Source organism: Natrix helvetica (assembly GCF_964273705.1).
Source record: "Natrix helvetica genome assembly, chromosome: W".
NCBI lineage: Eukaryota > Metazoa > Chordata > Lepidosauria > Squamata > Natricidae > Natrix > Natrix helvetica.
Window position 1 is genome coordinate 83,724,606 of NC_138555.1, and position 19,515 is coordinate 83,744,120.

Here is a 19,515-nt window from a genome sequence, read left to right on the forward strand (position 1 = left end):
GGAAACATGGAGGCTGCTTGGAAAGATGGTTTTAATGGTGGACAGGATCCCATGGTTTGAGCTCCTGAGCAGAAAAGGGGGGAATCACATCCTTCCAGATGTTGGGCGAAGAAGAGAACGAGATGTCGAAAGACCCTGGTTTTATGCCTTCTCTGGCCTTTGATCTTGATCTTGTCTTCTGATTGCTTGTCGGACTCCCATGGGGCAACTCTCTAGGTTGTGTTTTGAGTCCAAGTTTGGTTGAGCATGGCTTCCTCCCAGGTGCCCTGTGGTGAGATGGGTCAAAGGCTAATCCTGCCATGCTTTAATCCCATCACCCTGGAGCTGAAGGGGGAGATCTTTGCTATGTAGAATAGACTGGCTCAGGACTTTTAATGGCCCATTGACAAAGGTGGGAGCTATTAAGAGTGAGTCTCTGTCTCTCTCTGTCTCTCTCATAAGCCATCATGCCTTTTCCCCCTCTTATGTCTCATTTTTGGGGGGTGAACATGGAAAATAAATATGGATAGTCCACTTATAACCACAACTGAGCCCCAAACCTCTGCTACTACTAAGCGAGACGTTTGCAAAGTGAGCAGGGTCCCGTTTTACGACATGTCTTGCCACGGTTGTTAAGTGAATCCCCGCAGGTGATAAAAAGTTAGTAACCCCGTTGTTAAGTGAGTCCAGCTTCCCCCGTTGTCTTGGCTTGTGGGAAGGTCGCAAAAAAGGTGGAATCCCACAACCGTCATTAAGTACGTGCCAGTTTCCTCGGGATCCAGCTTACGTCCCCCTGGGGAAGGCTGCAAAGGCCGCCACTGTGAAAAACGGCTCCCAAGTTGCCTTTTTCAACTTGGAACCGTCACTAAACGAACGGTCGTTAAGTTGAGGACTGCCTGGAGCAGCCTCGGATCTTAATTCTGGCACTCGGTTGAAAATGTCACTATTCCCCCTCTCCCCCTCTAGTTAAAAGGGGAGAAAACCTCAAGCCGCCGTATTTTGCAGGGTAACAAGATACAAAGGATGGGAGAAGCGAAACTGGTTTCTTTCCTCCGTGGATCAAACTTTTTAATTTATTTTTGTCTAAAACCCCAAAAAGTTTGTTCTCTTCCTTTCTCTTCTTGGTGTGTGTGCGTGCAAATATGCAGGAACCGGTTGGAATTGGGGTACAATTTCTGCGAAACTTGATTCCGTCACCAAATAAAGGAAATATTTTGACTTTTTTCTTAGGGTGACTGGCATATTTTGGGGTGGTGGTGGAGGGGAAATGACAGCTGGGTCTTTGCGGGTGCCTAGCCGTTTAATCCGAGAATATTCAATTTGCTTCCAGACGAATTACATCCTGGCCTGCTTTTCAGCCATCTCCAGAATAACAGCAGCGGAAGGGACCTCGGAGGTCTTCTAGTCCAACCCGCTGCTCAAAATCCTCCACGGACAACCGTAATGGAGGCCGTTTGTTGCGGAGCAAGTCAGTTCTTAAGGGAGAACTTCGTTTGCCTGTTGGGGCCATTTTTCGTTGTCGTCCCCCCCCCCCTCCCCCAGCCTCTGGAGACTTTCCTGAAGCCTTGGGAGGGCGAAAACGGCCTTCCCCAGCCTTCCGGAAGGGCGAAAAACTATCTGGCTGGCGCGTGCCCCTCCCGAAGGCCCTCCGGAAGCTGGAAACGCATTGTTTCCGAACTTCCGTTTGGGCCGTTTTTTTGCCCTCCCCAGTCTTGATTTGTAGGGCAAAAATAAAACTCGATGTAGAATATTAATAGCTGAGGGTTGAAATGTCCTTAGTGGTCTCTGAGCTGGATTGGTGTTGTTGGTGGGGGGGGGGGGTTGCAGACGTTTCATTACCCAACTAGGCAATATCATCAGTTCTAGTAGAGAAAGGGGGTTTGCGGAGAGAAGGGACGACGGTGTTCTCTGATCTCGGTGGTTTTCTTGCAGGCGTTTCGTGATCCATCTAGGTAGTATCATCGGTATTGATAGGGAAGGGGGGTTGCGGAGAGGAGCAGCAGCAGGAGAGGGAGCTGGAAGAGGAGACCGAGAGGAGGAAGAGGAGAAGGAGTGATGGAAAAGGAGGAAGGGGAGGCAGAAAATGGAGGAGGAAGAGGGGAAGGAGGAGGGACGGAGGAGGAGGAGAGGAAGTAGAAAGAGGAGGACGGTGGGCTCCTTGGTGGTCTCTGCGCTGGGTTTTCTTGCCGACGTTTTGTGACCCAACTAGGCAATAGAATCAGTGCTAGAAGGGAGTGGGGTTTGCGGAGGACGAGCAGCAGCAGGAGAGGGAGATAGAGGAGGAGGAGGAGACAGAGAGGAGGAAGAGGAGAAGGAGTGATGGAAAAGGAGGAAGAAAATGGAGCCGGAGGAGGGGAAGGAGATGAAGCATGAGGAGGAGGGGAAGAAGTAGTAAATAGAGGAGGAGGAGGAGCAACTGTGGGGTCCTTGGTGCTGTCCGAGCTCGGTTGCTTTCTTGCAGACGTTTCTTTACCCAACTAGGTAATATCATCAGTGCCAGAAGGAGAGGGGGGGTTGCTGTTTATATACAAGTGGTTTGCCAATTACCAAACTCAGACAAGCAATCACACAATCAACAAAAGCCCAATCAAGGAACCACCAAGAGGAAAAAAACAACACTCCCACAGACACTGGCAGGCCAGGCCACTTGGACATAAAACAGAGAGCAAATCGCCCGCTGGCACGGATGACGTTACCTAGTCGGCTCGTGAAACATCTGCAAGGAAACCTCCGAGAGTCCCCGTGGACCCCTTCCGAGAGAAGCTCTTCCGGAGGAAAACACCCACCCACCCACCCCGGGAGTAGATCTCAGACCTCAAGGGGTGGCAAAGCGACACAAAAGAGTCTGTCTGTAGTTCACTTTTTTTTATTATCATTATCCTCCTCAACCTTACTATTTTCAGCGCTGCGCGCCGTTCCCCTTTCTGGAAGACGGCGGCAGATCAGTAAAAAAACAAAAACACCAGGAAAACAACCCAGGACAAAATTGTCAAAAAAATGTAAAATAAATACATAAAAACGCGCGTCGCCCTCGCCCGCCCCCACCACCGCCACTGCCACCACCACCACCAAAGACATCCGGGGCTCTCGGAAGTCCACGACCCTGCGTCCAGAACACCGCGAGGATTAAAATGGCCGGGTCCCGTCGAAGGAGAAGAAGGCGTCCGCGAAGGGCGAGGGAGGGGATACCCCTTCCTGGAGACCTGCCAGCCCAGAGGTTCCTAGTTTGAACAAGGCCGACACGGGGACCTTGCACAGGCTGAGATGCCCGCCAGCTACGCGCCTCGGTGGCCGAGTCCTGCTGCTCAGCAGCCTGGCTCCCTCATCCGAGCGACGTCCGAGATCAGAAAGTCCTCTCCAAGCCTTAGCTGGTCTCCTGAGCTTCTGCTTCTGCCCGGTGGGCCTGGTCCCGACTCTCGCCGGCTTCCTCATCTTCCATGGTAATTTCCAGCGGTAAGGAAGGCAGCGAGACCTGTGTCCCGTTACCCTCCTCCATCGGTTCCAACATGCCGTTTAGGTCCATATCCTGGATCTCCAAGTCGTAAAGCAGGGAGACCCGAGAGGCTGCGTTAGTCTCGCACTCGACGCAGGTCTGGAAGGGGGAGAGGAAGACATCGATGGTTAAGTTTAAGGTAGGGTTTACTTCACGGTCCTCTCTGAATGGGGCAGCCGGTATAGCAGGAGTGTCAAAACTCAAGGCACCAAGGCCAGATCAGCATAGTAATTGTCCTCTGGGGGTCAGGAGGGGCATGGCTAGGGTGGGCGAATGGGCATGGCCAGCTTGATGTTATTCCTGAAAGGCTAGTAAGTGCGGACAGGGTGGGCAAATGGGCATGGCCAGCTTGACGTCACTCGCACGGACAGTCACCCCTGAAAGGCCAGTAAGAGCGGCCATGCTGGAAACAGTAAGCTTCAGCTTAGCCCACCCTGGCGTGCATGCATCTGCCCGCCTCATGCCCGCCCACGCACTTGTCAGGATGGGATGGGATGGGCCGAAGCACCGTGGGCCAGCCCCTTACTATTTCCAGGATGGCCGCGTGGACCGGATCTGACCACATTGCGGGCGGCACCCGTCCACCGGCCTTAGTTTTAGTTTAATTTAGTTTACTTCATTGTCATTGCACATCGTACAATGAAATTAAATGCCCTCTTCAGTGGACATTAGAACTATAAAAATAAAAACACAAGCACCCCTCCTTCACATGCTTTTACTATCCGCTACCGGCTGCCAGATGGTAATAGCTTTAAATAAAAGGACGCCCAGGATGAGATTTAAGAATGTTTGGAACGTTCTTAAGGCAGCGGGCGCTGTAAAGCTCTTCCAAAGAGGGGAGAGGGTAATCTTGAGTTTGACACAGGTAGTCCTCGATTTACGACCGTTCATGGGGCGACCAGAGTGACAATGGCACTGAAAAAAACAGACTCTACAACCGTTTTTCACACTGAACGACGGTGGCGGCATCGCCTGTTGGTCACGTGATCAAAATGCAGGCACTCGGCAAGCGGTTCGTATTTATGACGGCCGCCGCATCTCGTGTGTGTCACGCAAGCCAATTTTTTTCCCTCAACCTTATGATGAGCAAAGTCAATGGGGAAATCGGATTTCCATAACGAGGGGATGCAGGGATTCGCTTCATAACAGCGGCAAGAAGGGTCGTAAAATGAGGCCAGATTCGCTTCACCGTCTCGCTATGCAATGGAAATTTGGGGGCCGATTAGACATAGATCGAGGACTACCGATGACGTCCCTAAAGACTCAAAAACAGACAGTGGAAGAAACTGTCTGTTTCTCCTGTCTCCTGTCTGAAACTATGAGAAAATGAACGTAAATTAACACTTGTGTCTTAAATGACAGGAAGATATCCAAGATACAAAAAAGATGTGGAGATTCTCGAAAGAGTGCAGAGAAGAGCAACAAAGATGGTTAGGGGACTGGAGACTAAAACATATCAAGAACGGTTGCAGGAACTGGGTATGTCTAGCTTACGAGAAAGAAGGACTAGGAGAGACATGATAGCAGTGTTCCAATATCTCAGGGGTTGCCACAAAGAAGAGGGAGTCAAACTATTCTCCAAGGCACCTGAGGGTAGAACAAGAAGCAATGGGTGGAAACTAATCAAGGAGAGAAGCAACTTAGAACTGAGGAGAAACTTCCTGACAGGTAGAACAATGAATCAGTGGAACAGAAGTTGCCTCCAGAAGTTGTGAATGCCCCAACACTGGAAGTCTTTAAGAAGATGTTGGATAGCCTGAAACGGTATAGGGTTTCCTGCCTAGGCAGGGGGTTAGACTAGAAGACCTCCAAGGTCCCTTCCAACTCTGCTATTGTATTGTATTGTATATTGTTTATGAATTAAGAAAAATGAGTATAAAAAATGGAAAAGAATGGAAGAAAATAATTTGGCTGAAAGCAAAAAGCAAGCGACAATGTAACATGGATTATAACCCTAACCCTAATCCTCCATGGTCCCTTTCAATTCTGTGAATCCATTATTCCAGTGTCCCCTCGTTGCTCCCAACATCCCTCCTACCCACCACCCACCCCCGGGAGCCGCCAGTGGCCTCCTCACCGTGACGTTAATGGCTTTGGGCAGGATCCCCTTAGGTACCCAGGAATGGACCTCGGCCAGCTCCCTCTTCTGATCTTCCGTGAATCGGGGCTGTTGCTTCTGCAGCTGCTTCAGTTTCTCGCGATCCCCCTGCAGGACGGTCTCCATGTCCCTGCCGAAGAGAGAGACAGCGGAACAGTGGGTCAGAAATGCTGGACAATCGGCGTCTCCTACGAGGCGGCCACAAGTGCCCATGGCACCCGTCCCCAGAACTCCAACCAAAATTAAAGCAAACAAAAGCCGCCGCCACCACCACCCCACCTCCGGGATCCCAGCATCCCCCTTAACCCGGGGTCGGCAACCTCTGAAGCTACACATGGTTCTTTCATCCATAACGCTACGGTTCCCTATCGCTCAAAATATGCTTCACAACCACCAAGGTGTGACACTCGCCGGCATGTAGTTTATTGAGCTTTTCAACCCCACCCCCCCAATAGTTTTTGTGGCTGCTGTTTTTTTTCTTTTCTGTGGGAAGCGGATCCGAGTGGCCCTTTTGAGTGGTTAAGGTTGCCGACCCCCTGCCCTGAACGAGAACAGAAGCTTCTGTTTTCTTCTCTCGCGGAGGATCCTAAAAACCTCGTTCCCAGGAGAATCGAGCGGGGTCCGAAATCCAGCAGCGGGGAAAGGACTCACCTGGTGGGCAGCTGATAGGTCATCATGACCTTATTGTCGGTGTTGGCCATCAGCAACCAGATGGGATCCTGGAGGACGTATTTCATGAAGTCTTCATTGTCCTCCGCCGCCGACCGCTTCTTGGCCCGCGAATCGTTCTCGGACGAGTCGATGCTGCCGAAGTATTTGCTGGTGTGGCTACTCTTGCTGCTCGCTGAGGGGGAGGAAAAGAGGAAACCGGTTGGATACAGCTAAGTATTCTGACCCAGCTCCCTAAACACAACAAACCGTCTGAAGTTACCGTATTTTTCGGAGTATAAGACGCACCAAGATTTTGAAGAGGCAAATTTTTTTAAAAAAGTGTTTGCACTTTGCAGACCTCCCAAAAACGATCCGGTTTTTTTTTTTGTCAAAAAATGGCCGTGCATAGCCTTTAGGAGGCTTGTAGCGTGCAAAAACGAGCTTGTTTTTCGCTCGTTTCTGCCCTCCCCAGCCCCCAGGAGCACTCTGGAAGCCTCCTAAAGGCTCTGCACGGCCATTTTGGTGAAGGGGGCGGGGTTTCGGGAGGCCAAAAATGCTGTATTCAGTGTATAAGACGCACCCAGGTTTTCACCCTCTTTTTTGGGAGAAAAAGGTGCGTCTTATACACCGAAAAATACGGTAACTCAAAAGATTCCTTTATTCAGAGCCCCAGCAAAGAGTTTCTCTCTCACTGCAGTTTAACAAGTCCATCCGGCCTACAGTTGTCTGCCACATCTATTCATCTCCGCCCCCTTGCCTTTTATCCCGAGCTAGGGTGGGGCTTCCTTAGCAGCAGTGGTTCCTCCGTCCTGAGGACCAGCCCATAGATTTCCACTGCTCTCCTCTCCTCTGCCACATCTATTCATCTCCGCCCCCTTGCCTTTTATCCCCAGAGCTAGGGTGGGGCCTCCTTAAGCAGCAGTGGTTCCTCTGTCCTGAGGAACCGGCCCATAGATTTCCACTGCTCTCCTCTCCTCTGCCACATCTATTCATCTCCGCCCCCTTGCCTTTTATCCCGAGCTAGGGTGGGGCTTCCTTAGCAGCAGTGGTTCCTCCGTCCTGAGGACCAGCCCATAGATTTCCACTGCTCTCCTCTCCTCTGCCACATCTATTCGTCTCCGCCCCCTTGCCTTTTATCCCCAGAGCTAGGGTGGGGCCTCCTTAAGCAGCAGTGGTTCCTCTGTCCTGAGGAACCGGCCCATAGATTTCCACTGCTCTCCTCTCCTCTGCCACATCTATTCATCTCCGCCCCCTTGCCTTTTATCCCGAGCTAGGGTGGGGCTTCCTTAGCAGCAGTGGTTCCTCCGTCCTGAGGACCAGCCCATAGATTTCCACTGCTCTCCTCTCCTCTGCCACATCTATTCATCTCCGCCCCCTTGCCTTTTATCCCCAGAGCTAGGGTGGGGCCTCCTTAAGCAGCAGTGGTTCCTCTGTCCTGAGGAACCGGCCCATAGATTTCCACTGCTCTCCTCTCCTCTGCCACATCTATTCATCTCCGCCCCCTTGCCTTTTATCCCGAGCTAGGGTGGGGCTTCCTTAGCAGCAGTGGTTCCTCCGTCCTGAGGACCAGCCCATAGATTTCCACTGCTCTCCTCTCCTCTGCCACATCTATTCATCTCCGCCCCTTGCCTTTTATCCCGAGCTAGGGTGGGGCTTCCTTAGCAGCAGTGGTTCCTCCGTCCTGAGGACCAGCCTATAGATTTCCACTGCTCTCCTCTCCTCTGCCACATCTATTCATCTCCGCCCCCTTGCCTTTTATCCCCAGAGCTAGGGTGGGGCCTCCTTAAGCAGCAGTGGTTCCTCTGTCCTGAGGAACCGGCCCATAGATTTCCACTGCTCTCCTCTCCTCTGCCACATCTATTCATCTCCGCCCCCTTGCCTTTTATCCCGAGCTAGGGTGGGGCTTCCTTAGCAGCAGTGGTTCCTCCGTCCTGAGGACCAGCCCATAGATTTCCACTGCTCTCCTCTCCTCTGCCACATCTATTCGTCTCCACCCCCTTGCCTTTTATCCCCAGAGCTAGGGTGGAGCTTCGCTAGCAGCAGTGGTTCCTCCGTCCTGAGGACTGGCCCATAGATTTCCATTGCTCTCCTCTCCTCTCCCTTCTGCGCATCTGGCACTGGACCCAGCTGTTCCTCCTCTTCCTCATCAGCCACCTCCAGATCCAGGAGCTGTTGACTCTCTATCTGAGGGCTGACGGACGACCCAGGCTCCACCTCTGTCTCCCTCTCTCTCTCTCTCTGACAGATCCATTCCCTCTTCCCCCTCAGAGCTTGCAGGTTCCCCTGATGCTGACTCTGACTCGCACGCCTCCTCCTCCTCCTCTCATTCGGTTGCTGGAGGGGCTGGCGCCCAACAGCCCACAACAGTAAGTCCTTCCCGTACCACGAACTGGATAAAGGCATCCGGGAAGAGAGGAAATGCTGGTGAAAATCTCCTCAAAGCTATGACCTTCATGGCTTTCCTGCTAGGGATAGCTCAGGACTTCCGGTTCCTAAAAAGGAACCCAGCTGATGGCGAACTGTGGACCCCATGCCAGATCTTGCCGCAAGCAACTCGGTTGCTGGACTTACTGGTCCCGCTGGCAGACGTGCTCTCTCCGTTGGAGCCTGAGCCCATGGAGCCCGAGGCGGCCGACCCTGTGCCCGAGCGCGAATCTTCTTGGAGGAGGAGATCCAGGAGGTCACTGGAGCTCGACAAAGCGTCGTTGTTGGAGGAATCATGAGCTTCCACCTGGAAGGGGATGATGGCACCAAGGTTAGGATCAGGAAGGAGTGTCTTCTCGGGGAATAAGTTCCTTTCTGGCAAACCCTGGAGTCGCCCCCTTCCTACCGCCGTAACCTCCCAGCGGCTCTCATCGCAACCTCAATCTTCTCGTCCAGCTCACAGCGGAGCTAAACTTTCCAGTCCTGGATTTGGTCTATGCAACTCCAAGAACAGGTGTGTCAAAGTTGAGGCCCGTGGGCAGCATCTGGTCCATGGGGGACTTAGAACTGGCCCGTGGACTCGGCCTGGAAACAACGAAGGACTGGCCAGAAAAACGGAGCCGGGGGGGGGGGGGGGGGGGAGTGTGCACAGTCTCCTGAACTCCATTTTCACTCGCAGAGGGCTGCAGGAGGCGATCGGAGCCAGGGAAGGCCGCACACAGTCCCCCAACCTCCATTTTCACTCACAGAGGGCTGCAGGAGGCCGTCACGGCTGAAAACGGAACCTGGGAGGAGCTGCACACAGTCTTCCGAGCTCCATGTTCAGTCGCAGAGGGCTGCAGGAGGCCATCGCGGCTGAAAGCGGAGCCTGAGAGGGCCACACACAGTCCCACAAGCTCCATTTTCAGTCACAGAGGGCTGCAGGAGGCCGTTGCAGCTGAAAACGGAGCCAGGGAAGGCAGCGCACAGTCTTCCAAGCTCCATTTTCAGTCGCAGAGGGCTGCAGGAGGCCGTCACAGCTGAAAACAGAACCTGGGCGGACTGCACACAGTCTTCCGAGCTCCATTTTCACTCGCAGAGGGCTGCAGGAGGCCGTCGCAGCTGAAAGCGGAGCCAGGAAAGGTCGCACAGAGTCCCCAAAGCTCACTTTTCACTGGCAGAGAACTGCAGGAGGCCATCGCGGCTGAAAACGGAGCCTCGAGTGAGCTGACCACACCTGCCCCAGCCCCGCAAGATCAACCGTAACCCTGATGCGTCCCTCCATGAAATCGGGTCTGACGCCCCTGCCCAAAAATGAAACTAGAACTGACTCGTGGGGACATCTCAGTGGCGGGAAGGAAGCACAGGACATTGCGTGACTGCTCATCAACCGGGGCCTTCTCCCAGATAATCAAAAATCTGAACTCGTCCCCAGTAGAGGACTCCGCTCGGAGGGAATGGAGGAGACCTTTAGCCTCGGGGCTGCTTACCATACAGGCTTCCTGTGGCGGGCCGAGTTCGTTCCCCAGGCCCTGCCCGCCGGTCACTCCAACCCAATCCGCAGAGGTGCCGGCTGGTCCCGCTTGACCGCTCAGGACAGCTTCTTGGCGGTCGCTCGGCTTGGGCAGCTCTTCCATCTGGAGCAGGTTCAGCTGCAAGGGGGAGCTGCAGCGCGATTCGAAGAGGGGGGATTCAGCCCGCTCAGGCTGGCTCATCGAGTGGGGAGTGGAAGAGGGAGAAGGCACCTGCAGGCCGGCTTCGGGCCCGGGAGCTAGCGTGGTGTTGCCCGGCTGCGGCGGTCCAAAGGGGAAAACGGAACTCCCAGGAAAGTATGTCTGGGGGAGGGGGTTGTTGATCTGGGGGAAGACGTAATTGGGCAGGACGAGGGCCACCATGGGGGCGACAGGGAACTGAGGGGCTGACAAGGGGTTGTGTGAAGGCTCGTTAGCTGTGGGCGCTGTGGGGCGAGGGGAAAAGACGGGGATGGGGTAGGTGGGCATAACAGCCGGGTAGGACATGTTTGGGAGGGTGGGCGGGGAAGGGCCTGAGGGGGCCCAAGAGGAGGCAGCGGGGGGGCAGGGCAGCTGCGGGGGTGAGACCACCGAGTTCTGGGGGGAGCTGGTGCTGTTTGACAATTTGTTCTGCCGGATGCGTTTGGCCTTGGACTTCCAGCTGCGTCCCCGGCCGTTTAGCCCGCGAGGTCCCAGGCGTGGGCCGCGGAGTCCTGGGGAGACGAAAAGAAAAGAGAATGAAGGAAGAGGAAAAAAAGAGGAGGGAGGGAGGGAGGAAGAGAAAGCAGGAAACCAGATGAAGAGGGGGAAGGAGAAGGAAGAGGAAGAAGGAAAAAGAGGAAGCCAAGAGGAAGGAGGAAGTGGGAAAAGTGGAAGGAAGGAAGAGAAGCAGGGAGGAAGACGAGAAAGAGAAAGGAATAAGGAGGAAACTAAACGAAGATTCAATCATCCAGGCCAACCTTAAAAGCCTAAATCATGGCAGTTGCCATAATTTAGAGGGGATTCACCATATATTAAATAAAAGGGGTTTAACGGGACGAGGACTCAGGTTCGTGCTGCTGGGGAAGCCTAGGTGAGAACAGTGAGTGGCAGCAAGCGGCCGCAGGAGAAGCGGACAAAGTGGCGGACTCCTGCTGGGCGGGGCTGTCGCTGCCGCCACTCCCGCGAGGAGAGTCCATAATTAGAACCCTCCGAAAAGAAGCCCTAATGGGGGGGGGGGGTCAGCGGTCGAAAGAAAATGCCTTCTTTTTGGAGAAATTCGGCGGTTAGAAAAGGGGGTTTCGCGGATGAGGAGGAGAAAAGAAGGAAGGAGGAAGAGAAGGGGGAAAGAGAGAGAAAAGGAGGATACGTCCCGTGTCTTCTTCACCACCACCCCCATCCCCTCACCTCGCTGGTCCTGGGCCCCAGGGTGGTGCAGCTCCTGCCAGCTGAGCCGGGAAGGGGAGTTGAAGACGTGCAGCTGGCTGAGGTCTTTGAAGCGAGTCAGGAAGGAGTGTTCTTCCTTCTGGGTGTGGATGGAGAGCACCTCCTTGGTCAGGCCCACCCGGCGGTACTGTTGTTCCCGGTCGGGGGTCACGCTGGGCGGAGGGGCAGGCGGGGTGGCGCTGGGCGCCGTCTCTTCCATCATGACGATGTCTGGGGAGGGGGGGGAAGTAGGGAGGAGGAGGAGGAAGAGGAGACACCAAAAACAGGGAAAGCGAAGGTCAGTCCATCCGTGGCTTCCCATCCTCCAGGAGAAAAAAAACCCACCGCTTATGCCTTAAATAAGCAACTCCTCAACTTACGACCACCCATCAACCCCAAACCACCGTTGCTAAGCGAAACGTGAACACCCCATTTTACGACCTTCCTGACCACGGTTGTTAAGTGCAGTGGGTACACGAGTAACACGGTTGTTCCGCAAAAGGGGACCCCGGGCATAAGTACGAGTCAAGGGGCCGATTTTGATCACGTGACTTGACCGGGGGGGGGGGGGGACAGACACTGCGAGGATTGTGAGTGTGGATAACAACCGGCCAAGTCAATTTTTTTCCCCCAGCGCCGTCATCAGTTGGGACGGTCACTAAGCGAACGGTCGTACGTCGAGGACAACCTAGACACGTTTCAAAAAATCTCGGGTTTCAAGAACCGGCATGTTTTCGGCTCGGCTCCGGATATCTAGGCATATTTTCTTGGCTGGGTTTTTCCCCCCAAGGAAGGAAAATTAGGAATCCGTTACAGGGAATTCACTCGACTTATAAATTGCTCGCTTTGCGACTGTTTGAAGTTGTGACCGACACCCCTCACCACCCCCAAAGAAAGTTTGCTTGTGACACAACTCTGAACTTCCAAAAGCCAGCTCTACCCCACCCTCCCCACGCCGTGGTCACGTGATCTGCATTTTGGACGGTCACTAATCGGCCTGCATTTATCTCCGTTCGCAACATCCCAGGGATCCTATTTTGCGACTGTTTTTTTTTTGGGGGGGGGGCGATAGTCGTTCGGCGAGCCCATCGTTCGCTGTGGTTGTGGGATGGAGGGTTACCAGAAAATCAGTGTTTTAATTCGGGGTTTCTGATGGGGGAAAAAACCCAACCCACCCTACAGCGAACGATGGGCTCGCCGAAAGAACGAACGACCGTTGCCAAAACAAAAAAAACCAGTCGTAAAATGAGATCGTTGGGATGAAGCCCACACCCGTCTTAAAACATTGTCGAGGGTGATCGAAGGATGTACGAGTTGAAAGGGACCTTCTGGGTCATCTAGTCCAACCCATCTCCCCTCATTCATTACATAACTAATCGCTTCCAATAACGTCTAGCATTTTTATTAATCTTTTTTAGATTTTATTTTGTCCGTTATTTTATCTTGCATTTTTTTTTAATCTAATGTTTTATCTCATTTTTTTTAAATAATCTTTTTATGCTGTTAAGCCACCCAGAGTCGTTGGCTACCAAGACGGGCAGGAAATAAATATCAGAAATAAATAAATAAAATGGCCAACACACCGTCCAGTGGCAATGAGTCCCCAAAGCCAAAATAGAGTCCGGATGGAGGCAAGAACTGGGACCAAACAGTTGGCTGAACTTAATTCTACCCAATGTTAATATGTATAACGTATTTATATCATATTACTAAATAAATATGATAATATTTATGTACTGTTTATAAAAAGCAGCAGGTGGTATTTTTTTTGATTAGCTATGACTGGCAAAAATCTAGTTAGGCTTCAACTTACGACCACAAGGGAACCCAGAATTTAGGCTGCTAAGCGAGACCTTTCGTCAAGAGAGCTTTGCCCCATTTTATGACCTCTCTTGCCACCGTGGCTAAGGGAATCCCTGCAGTTGTTAAGTTAATTCAACTGCCCCGTGACCCAGAGGGAACACGGCAACCGTCATAAATGCAAATCGGGCATCAAAAGCACCCAAAGGTAAATCCCATCACGAGCAAAAGTGTGAAAAACGATTCTTTTTCCACTGTTGTAACTCAGAACAGTCACTTAAGCGAACCGTTGTAAGTTGGGGACCGCCCGTGCTGACTAAGCAACGGCACAGATTCACTTAACAACGGCGGCAAGGGAGGTCGTACGATGGGACGAAGCTCACTTAAACGCTCCTGGCTCAGCAGCGGAAAATTTGGGGTTCAAATATGCTCGTAAGTTGAGGATTTAAAGGTAAAGGTTCCCCTTGCACAGATGTGCTAGTCGTTCCCGACTCTAGGGGGCGGTGCTCATCTCCGTTTCAAAGCCGAAGACGTCTCCGTGGTCATGTGGCCGGCATGACTCAACACTGAAGGCGCATTGAACGCTGTTGCCTTCCCACCAAAGGTGGTTCCTATTTTTCTACTTGCATTTTGTTTACGTGCTTTCGAACTGCTAGGTTGGCAGAAGCTGGGACAAGTCACGGGTGCTCACTCTGTTACGCGGCGCTAGGGATTCGAACGGCCGACCTTTCTGATCGACAAGCTCAGCGTCTTAGCCACTGAGTCCCACTTCTTGACACCCTGTTGGATTTACCTGTACAGGTGGTTATTTATATTTGATTTCTAATTTCCAATTTGCCTTGGGAAAGGGGGGGGGGTGACGCGACAGGGAAGTCCAAAGGGCCCGATGTGGCCCGGAGGGGCCGGGACCACAAAATACCCAAATCTCTGATGTAGACCCCACCCTCCCTCTATCAAGCTGCGTCCCCCTTCCAATCTCTACCTCCATCGACCTGCATCCCTACATCTTCCCGCCGCGCCTTCCTTCCTCGACTCGTCTCCCAGCTGCCGCATCCGCCCCGCCCACCCCACCCTACCCTGCCCTGGATGCTCTCAAAAAAGGTGGGTGGACCACCTCCCCTACCCGACTCCGGGGGCTTCTTGTCTCCCACGTGGACGATGGTACTGCTGAAGCTGCACTGACTGGTCACCGACACCACGCTCTCGGCTTTGCTAGTAGGCAAGGCCAGCGGAGCAAGAGGGCCTCCCACCGCCGCCGCCACCCCGGGTTCTTCCCTCTCGGGCTGGCGCTCTGTGGCCGGCAGCCTCTCCTCGGGCACATCTGTCCAAAGAGAGGGCTGGATTAGAACTCGAGGCAGGGGAGGGGGTCTCTGGGCCCCTGAGACACACCGAAGAGCAGGACAGAGAGACATAGGAGATGCCAAAACGGTCGACATAGCCGCGGGGGAGGACGGAAAGAGCCCTCCCCCCCAGCACCATGGGGAGACCTCTCCCTCTTCCGAGGGGGCCACCGGCAGCTCCGAAGACCCCAGGCAGGAGCAGGAAAATCACACACAAAGGAACGGGAGAAAGTAGCGGGGAAGAGCGGAAGCCGGATCACGGAGAAGCCTAGGCGAAATTGGGGGAGGGTGGGGGGAGGGTGGGAAGGTTTTTGGGAAAGGGAAGCGGGGAGAGGACGAGACTCACCTTTGCTCTGCGCGGCCACCTGCTGGCACACTTTCTGCTTGTCGTCGTCCGAATTGGAGGAGGTGGTGTAAGAGGAGGAGCCGCACTTGCGTTTCACCCGGCTGGGGATGTTACAGCTTTCCAGGTATCTGTAGGGAGGGAAGGAGGGGGGGTGGGGGAGATTTGAAAAAGCAGCAATGTCAGGTGCCAAAGACCTAGGTGTACCTGTGATGGACCGATTAAACTGCTTTATTGCTGAAAGCCTCCGCGTAGGAATCTTCTAACTAAACTGCTTTATTGCTGAAAGCCTCCGCACAGGAATCTTCTGCATTATTCCTAAAAGCCTATACGCAGGAATCTTCTAACTAAACTGCTTTACTGCTGGAAGACTTATGTACGGAATCTTAACTAGTTTATTGCTGGAAGCCTCCACACAGGAATCTTCTAACTAAATGCTTTATTACTGAAAGCCTCCGCACAGGAATCTTCTAACTAAATGCTTTATTGCTGGAAGACTAAGAGCAGGAATCTTCTAACTAAACTGTTCTATTGCTGAAAGCCTCCGCACAGGAATCTTCTAACTAAATGCTTTATTGCTGGAAGACTATGTGCAGGAATCTTCTAACTAAATGCTTTATTGCTGAAAGCCTCCGCACAGGAATCTTCTAACTAAATGCTTTATTGCTGGAAGCCTCTGCACAGGAATCTTCTAACTAAATGCTTTATTACTGAAAGCCTCCGCACAGGAATCTTTTAACTAAACTGCTTTACTGCTGGAAGACTATTTGCGGAATCTTAACTAGTTTATTGCTGAAAGCCTCCACACAGGAATCTTCTAACTAAATGCTTTATTACTGAAAGCCTCCGCACAGGAATCTTTTAACTAAACTGCTTTACTGCTGGAAGACTATGTGCAGAATCTTAACTAGTTTATTGCTGGAAGCTTCCACACAGGAATCTTCTAACTAAATGCTTTATTACTGAAAGCCTCCGCACAGGAATCTTTTAACTAAACTGCTTTACTGCTGGAAGACTTATGTACGGAATCTTAACTAGTTTATTGCTGAAAGCTTCCACACAGGAATCTTCTAACTAAATGCTTTATTACTGAAAGCCTCCGCACAGGAATCTTTTAACTAAACTGCTTTACTGCTGGAAGACTATGTGCGGAATCTTAACTAGTTTATTGCTGGAAGCCTCCGCACGGGAATCTTCTAACTAAATGCTTTATTGCTGGAAGACTATGTGCAGGAATCTTCTAACCAAATGCTTTATTGCTGAAAGCCTCCGCACGGGAATCTTCTAACTAAACTGCTTTATTGCTGAAAGCCTCCGCATGGGAATCTTCTAACTAAACTGTTCTATTGCTGAAAGCCTCCGCACAGGAATCTTCTAACTAAATGCTTTATTGCTGAAAGCCTCTGCGCGGGAATCTTCTAACTAAACTGCTTTATTGCTGAAAGCCTCCGCACAGGAATCTTCTAACTAAACTGCTTTACTGCTGGAAGACTATGTGCGGAATCTCAATTAGTTTATTGCTGAAAGCCTCCGCACAGGAATCTTCTAACTAAATACTTTATTGCTGAAAGCCTATGTGCAGGAATCGCTTGTGGCTACGTAGGGATTCTAGGCCGATTCCTCTTTTGACTCCATCCCCACCCTCGGACACTTTATCTTGCACAAATTGCTAAACGATTCAGATGAAGCTTTCCTTTTTGGAGGAGTGGAGAACTCAGGCTTCTCCTTATCTCAAAGGGGCGGACAGAAATTGAGGACCTGGATAGGTTGGGATAGGAAGGAGAAGGTGGGGGAAGGAGGGAGATTTCCAAAAGATTGACAGCAAAAACATCTTGCCCAAAATGAGAGCATCGGCCAAATTCTTACCGGATAATTCCGTCCAGGCAGTTGATCTGCTGATAGGAGTAGTTGGAAGGCTCCTTCCGCACGGAATCCTCGGAGGTGGTGGCCTTGTGTGACCTCTTCTCCACGTCCCTGAAGGCCTCCTTTGATCGCCCGGTGTGACTGACGGGGGGATCCAGAGCTAGAAAGGAGAAGGGCAACCTTCAGCAGGGAAGGGGCTTTCCCAGACCAGAAGGGGACTTTTGCAAAAAAAAATACCAGGATGAAGGCACTGCGGTGGCTCATGGGTTGGTGTGTATAATGGGAGGGGGAGGAAGAAGGGGAAGGAGGAGGGGAAGAAAAGAAGAGTGAGAAGCAGGAAGAGGAGGAGGGAGAAGAAGAGATGGAGGAGGAGGAGGAAGAAGAAGAAGAAGGGAAGGAAAAGGGGATGGGGAAGCAGAAGAAAAGGGCAAGGAGGGGGAGGAGGAAGAGGAGAAGAAGGGATGGAGGAGGAGGGAAAAAGGAGGAAGAAGGGTAAGAAAAAGGGAGGAGGAAGACAAGAAGCGGAGGAGGGAAGGAGGAGGAAGAAAGGGGAAGAAGGAAGAGAGGTGATGGTGAAACTGGAGAAGGAAAAGGGCTAGAAGAAGGGATAATGGAGGAGGAAGGAGGGAAGAAGAAGGGATGGCGAAGAAAAAGGCAAGGCGGAGGAGGGAGAGAAAGAGAAGAGGAGAAGAAGGGAAGGGGGAGGAAGAAAGGGGAAGGAGGAAGAGGAGAAGGGATGGAGAAACTGGAGAAGAAAAGGGCAAGAAGAAGGGAGGAGGAAGAGGAGAAGAAGGGATGGAGGAGGAGGAGGAGGAGGAGGGGGGAAGAAGGAAGAGAAGGGATGGGGAAACTGGAGAAGAAGGATAAGGGCAAGAAGAAAAGATGGAGGAGGAAGAGGAGGAGGGGATGAGTCTCCCTCTCCTTACCTGGCCGAGAAGCCATGATGGGTGGTGGCTTGACCCGGGACTCGATGAAGAGCTGCTGGCCCTGGTTCTTGACCATGTGGACATCCTTGCAGATCTCCTGGAAGGTCATCTGGGACCCAGAGGGAGGCTGTGTCAGAAGAGCCCCCATCCCCCAGCGCCTCTCCCCCTCCACTGGGGCAGGCTACCCGTCCCGCTGCCCGGACCCTCCCAGACCTCCCTGCGCTTACCGGCCGGAGAGCCTGGGCCTCCTCTAGGGGGAAGCCATTGCTGTCGCTGGAAGAGGCGATGCTCAGGAGCTGCTCGTGGGAGGCCGAGTTGCTGCAAAGGCCCAACGCTCCATTGCTGTGAACCGGCTGCCCAATGGAGAGAGGAGGAGAAGGGTTAGAGCGGAGGTAGGGGGGAGAAAAGGGAGGGAGGGAAGGAAGGAATGGGGGGAGGGAGGAAAGAAAGAAAGAGAGAAAGAGGGGGAAGGAAGAAGGAAGGAAAGAGACAGAAGGGTGGAAGAGGAAGGAATGGGAGAGAGAGAACGAAAAAGAAAGGGGAAGGAGGAAAGGAGGCAGAAGGGTGGAAGAGGAAGGAAGGAAGGAAGGAAGGGGAGAGAGAGAGAACGAAAAAGAAGGGAAGGAGGAAAGAAGGAGGCTGAAGGGTGGAAGAGGAAGGAAAGGAGGGAGAGAAGGAAGGGAGGGAGGAAAGAAAGAAAAGAGAGGAAGGAAGGCGAGAGAGAAAGAAAGAGAGGGGGAAGGAGGAAGGAAGGAGGTAGAAGGGTGGAAGAGGAAGGGAGGGAGGGAGGGAAAGAAGGGAGGGAGGAAAGAAAGAAGAGAGGAAGGAAGGAAGGAGAGGGAGAGAAAGAGAGAGGAAGGAAGGGGGAAAGAGAGAGAAGGAATGGAGGGAGGAAAGAAAAAGAGAGGAAGGAAGGCTGGGGGAGAGAAAGAAAGAAAGAAAGAAAGAAAGAAAGAAAGAAAGAAAGAAAGAAAGAAAGAAAGAAAGAAAGAAAGAAAGAAAGAGCGCTTACCTGCAGCAGCAGCCGGTGAATCTGTTCGGAGAGCTCCTGAATGTCCACCTCCGGGGCCTTGGACTTCAAGACTTTGGGGGCGGTGAAGACGTCCTCGTTGAGGGGACCCCTGAGGTCAACAAGAGAGGAGATGAGGAGGAGCCCAGCTCATGCATCCCCTCCGGAAGCCCCACCCAATTCCACTTCCTAGTAGCATGTTGGGGCTGTGTCCAGCCCCTCCCCTCCTTCCTCTCCATCCCATCTCCTCCTCCCTTGGTCTCCAGCCAGCATCCTTTAAGAGGGGTGGACTTCAACTCCCAGAATTCCTTTAAGAGGGGTGGACTTCAACTCCCAGAATTCCTTTAAGAGGGGTGGACTTCAACTCCCAGAATTCCTTTAAGAGGGGCGGACTTCAACTCCCAGAATTCCTTTAAGAGGGGTGGACTTCAACTCCCAGAATTCCTTTAAGAGGGGTGGACTTCAACTCCCAGAATTCCTTTAAGAGGGGTGGACTTCAACTCCCAGAATTCCTTTAAGAGGGGCGGACTTCAACTCCCAGAATTCCTTTAAGAGGGGTGGACTTCAACTCCCAGAATTCCTTTAAGAGGGGTGGACTTCAACTCCCAGAATTCCTTTAAGAGGGGCGGACTTCAACTCCCAGAATTCCTTTAAGAGGGGTGGACTTCAACTCCCAGAATTCGTTTAAGAGGGGC

The 19,515-nt window shown here is 52.4% G+C and overlaps 1 protein-coding gene across 4 annotated transcripts in view; it reads right to left on the reverse strand.

The window, feature by feature from the left end:
• Nucleotides 1-2,829: 2,829 nt before the first annotated feature.
• LOC309400339 (period circadian protein homolog 1-like) overlaps nucleotides 2,830-19,515 on the reverse strand; it is a 33,707-nt gene continuing 17,021 nt past the window's right edge. For 3 of the 4 annotated variants that reach the window (XM_081968768.1, XM_081968766.1, XM_081968767.1), the window contains exons 12-23: nucleotides 18,824-18,932; nucleotides 18,039-18,164; nucleotides 17,812-17,920; nucleotides 16,889-17,045; nucleotides 15,026-15,153; nucleotides 14,463-14,660; nucleotides 11,522-11,770; nucleotides 10,115-10,848; nucleotides 8,793-8,952; nucleotides 6,222-6,414; nucleotides 5,550-5,700; nucleotides 2,830-3,571 (exon numbers count right to left, since the gene is read on the reverse strand). In XM_081968768.1, coding sequence (XP_081824894.1) covers nucleotides 3,344-3,571; nucleotides 5,550-5,700; nucleotides 6,222-6,414; nucleotides 8,793-8,952; nucleotides 10,115-10,848; nucleotides 11,522-11,770; nucleotides 14,463-14,660; nucleotides 15,026-15,153; nucleotides 16,889-17,045; nucleotides 17,812-17,920; nucleotides 18,039-18,164; nucleotides 18,824-18,932 — 2,542 coding nt within the window. In that variant the 3' untranslated portion in view covers nucleotides 2,830-3,343. The remainder of the gene's footprint in view (nucleotides 3,572-5,549; nucleotides 5,701-6,221; nucleotides 6,415-8,792; nucleotides 8,953-10,114; nucleotides 10,849-11,521; nucleotides 11,771-14,462; nucleotides 14,661-15,025; nucleotides 15,154-16,888; nucleotides 17,046-17,811; nucleotides 17,921-18,038; nucleotides 18,165-18,823; nucleotides 18,933-19,515) is intronic. The other variant, XM_081968769.1, reaches the window with a different exon arrangement.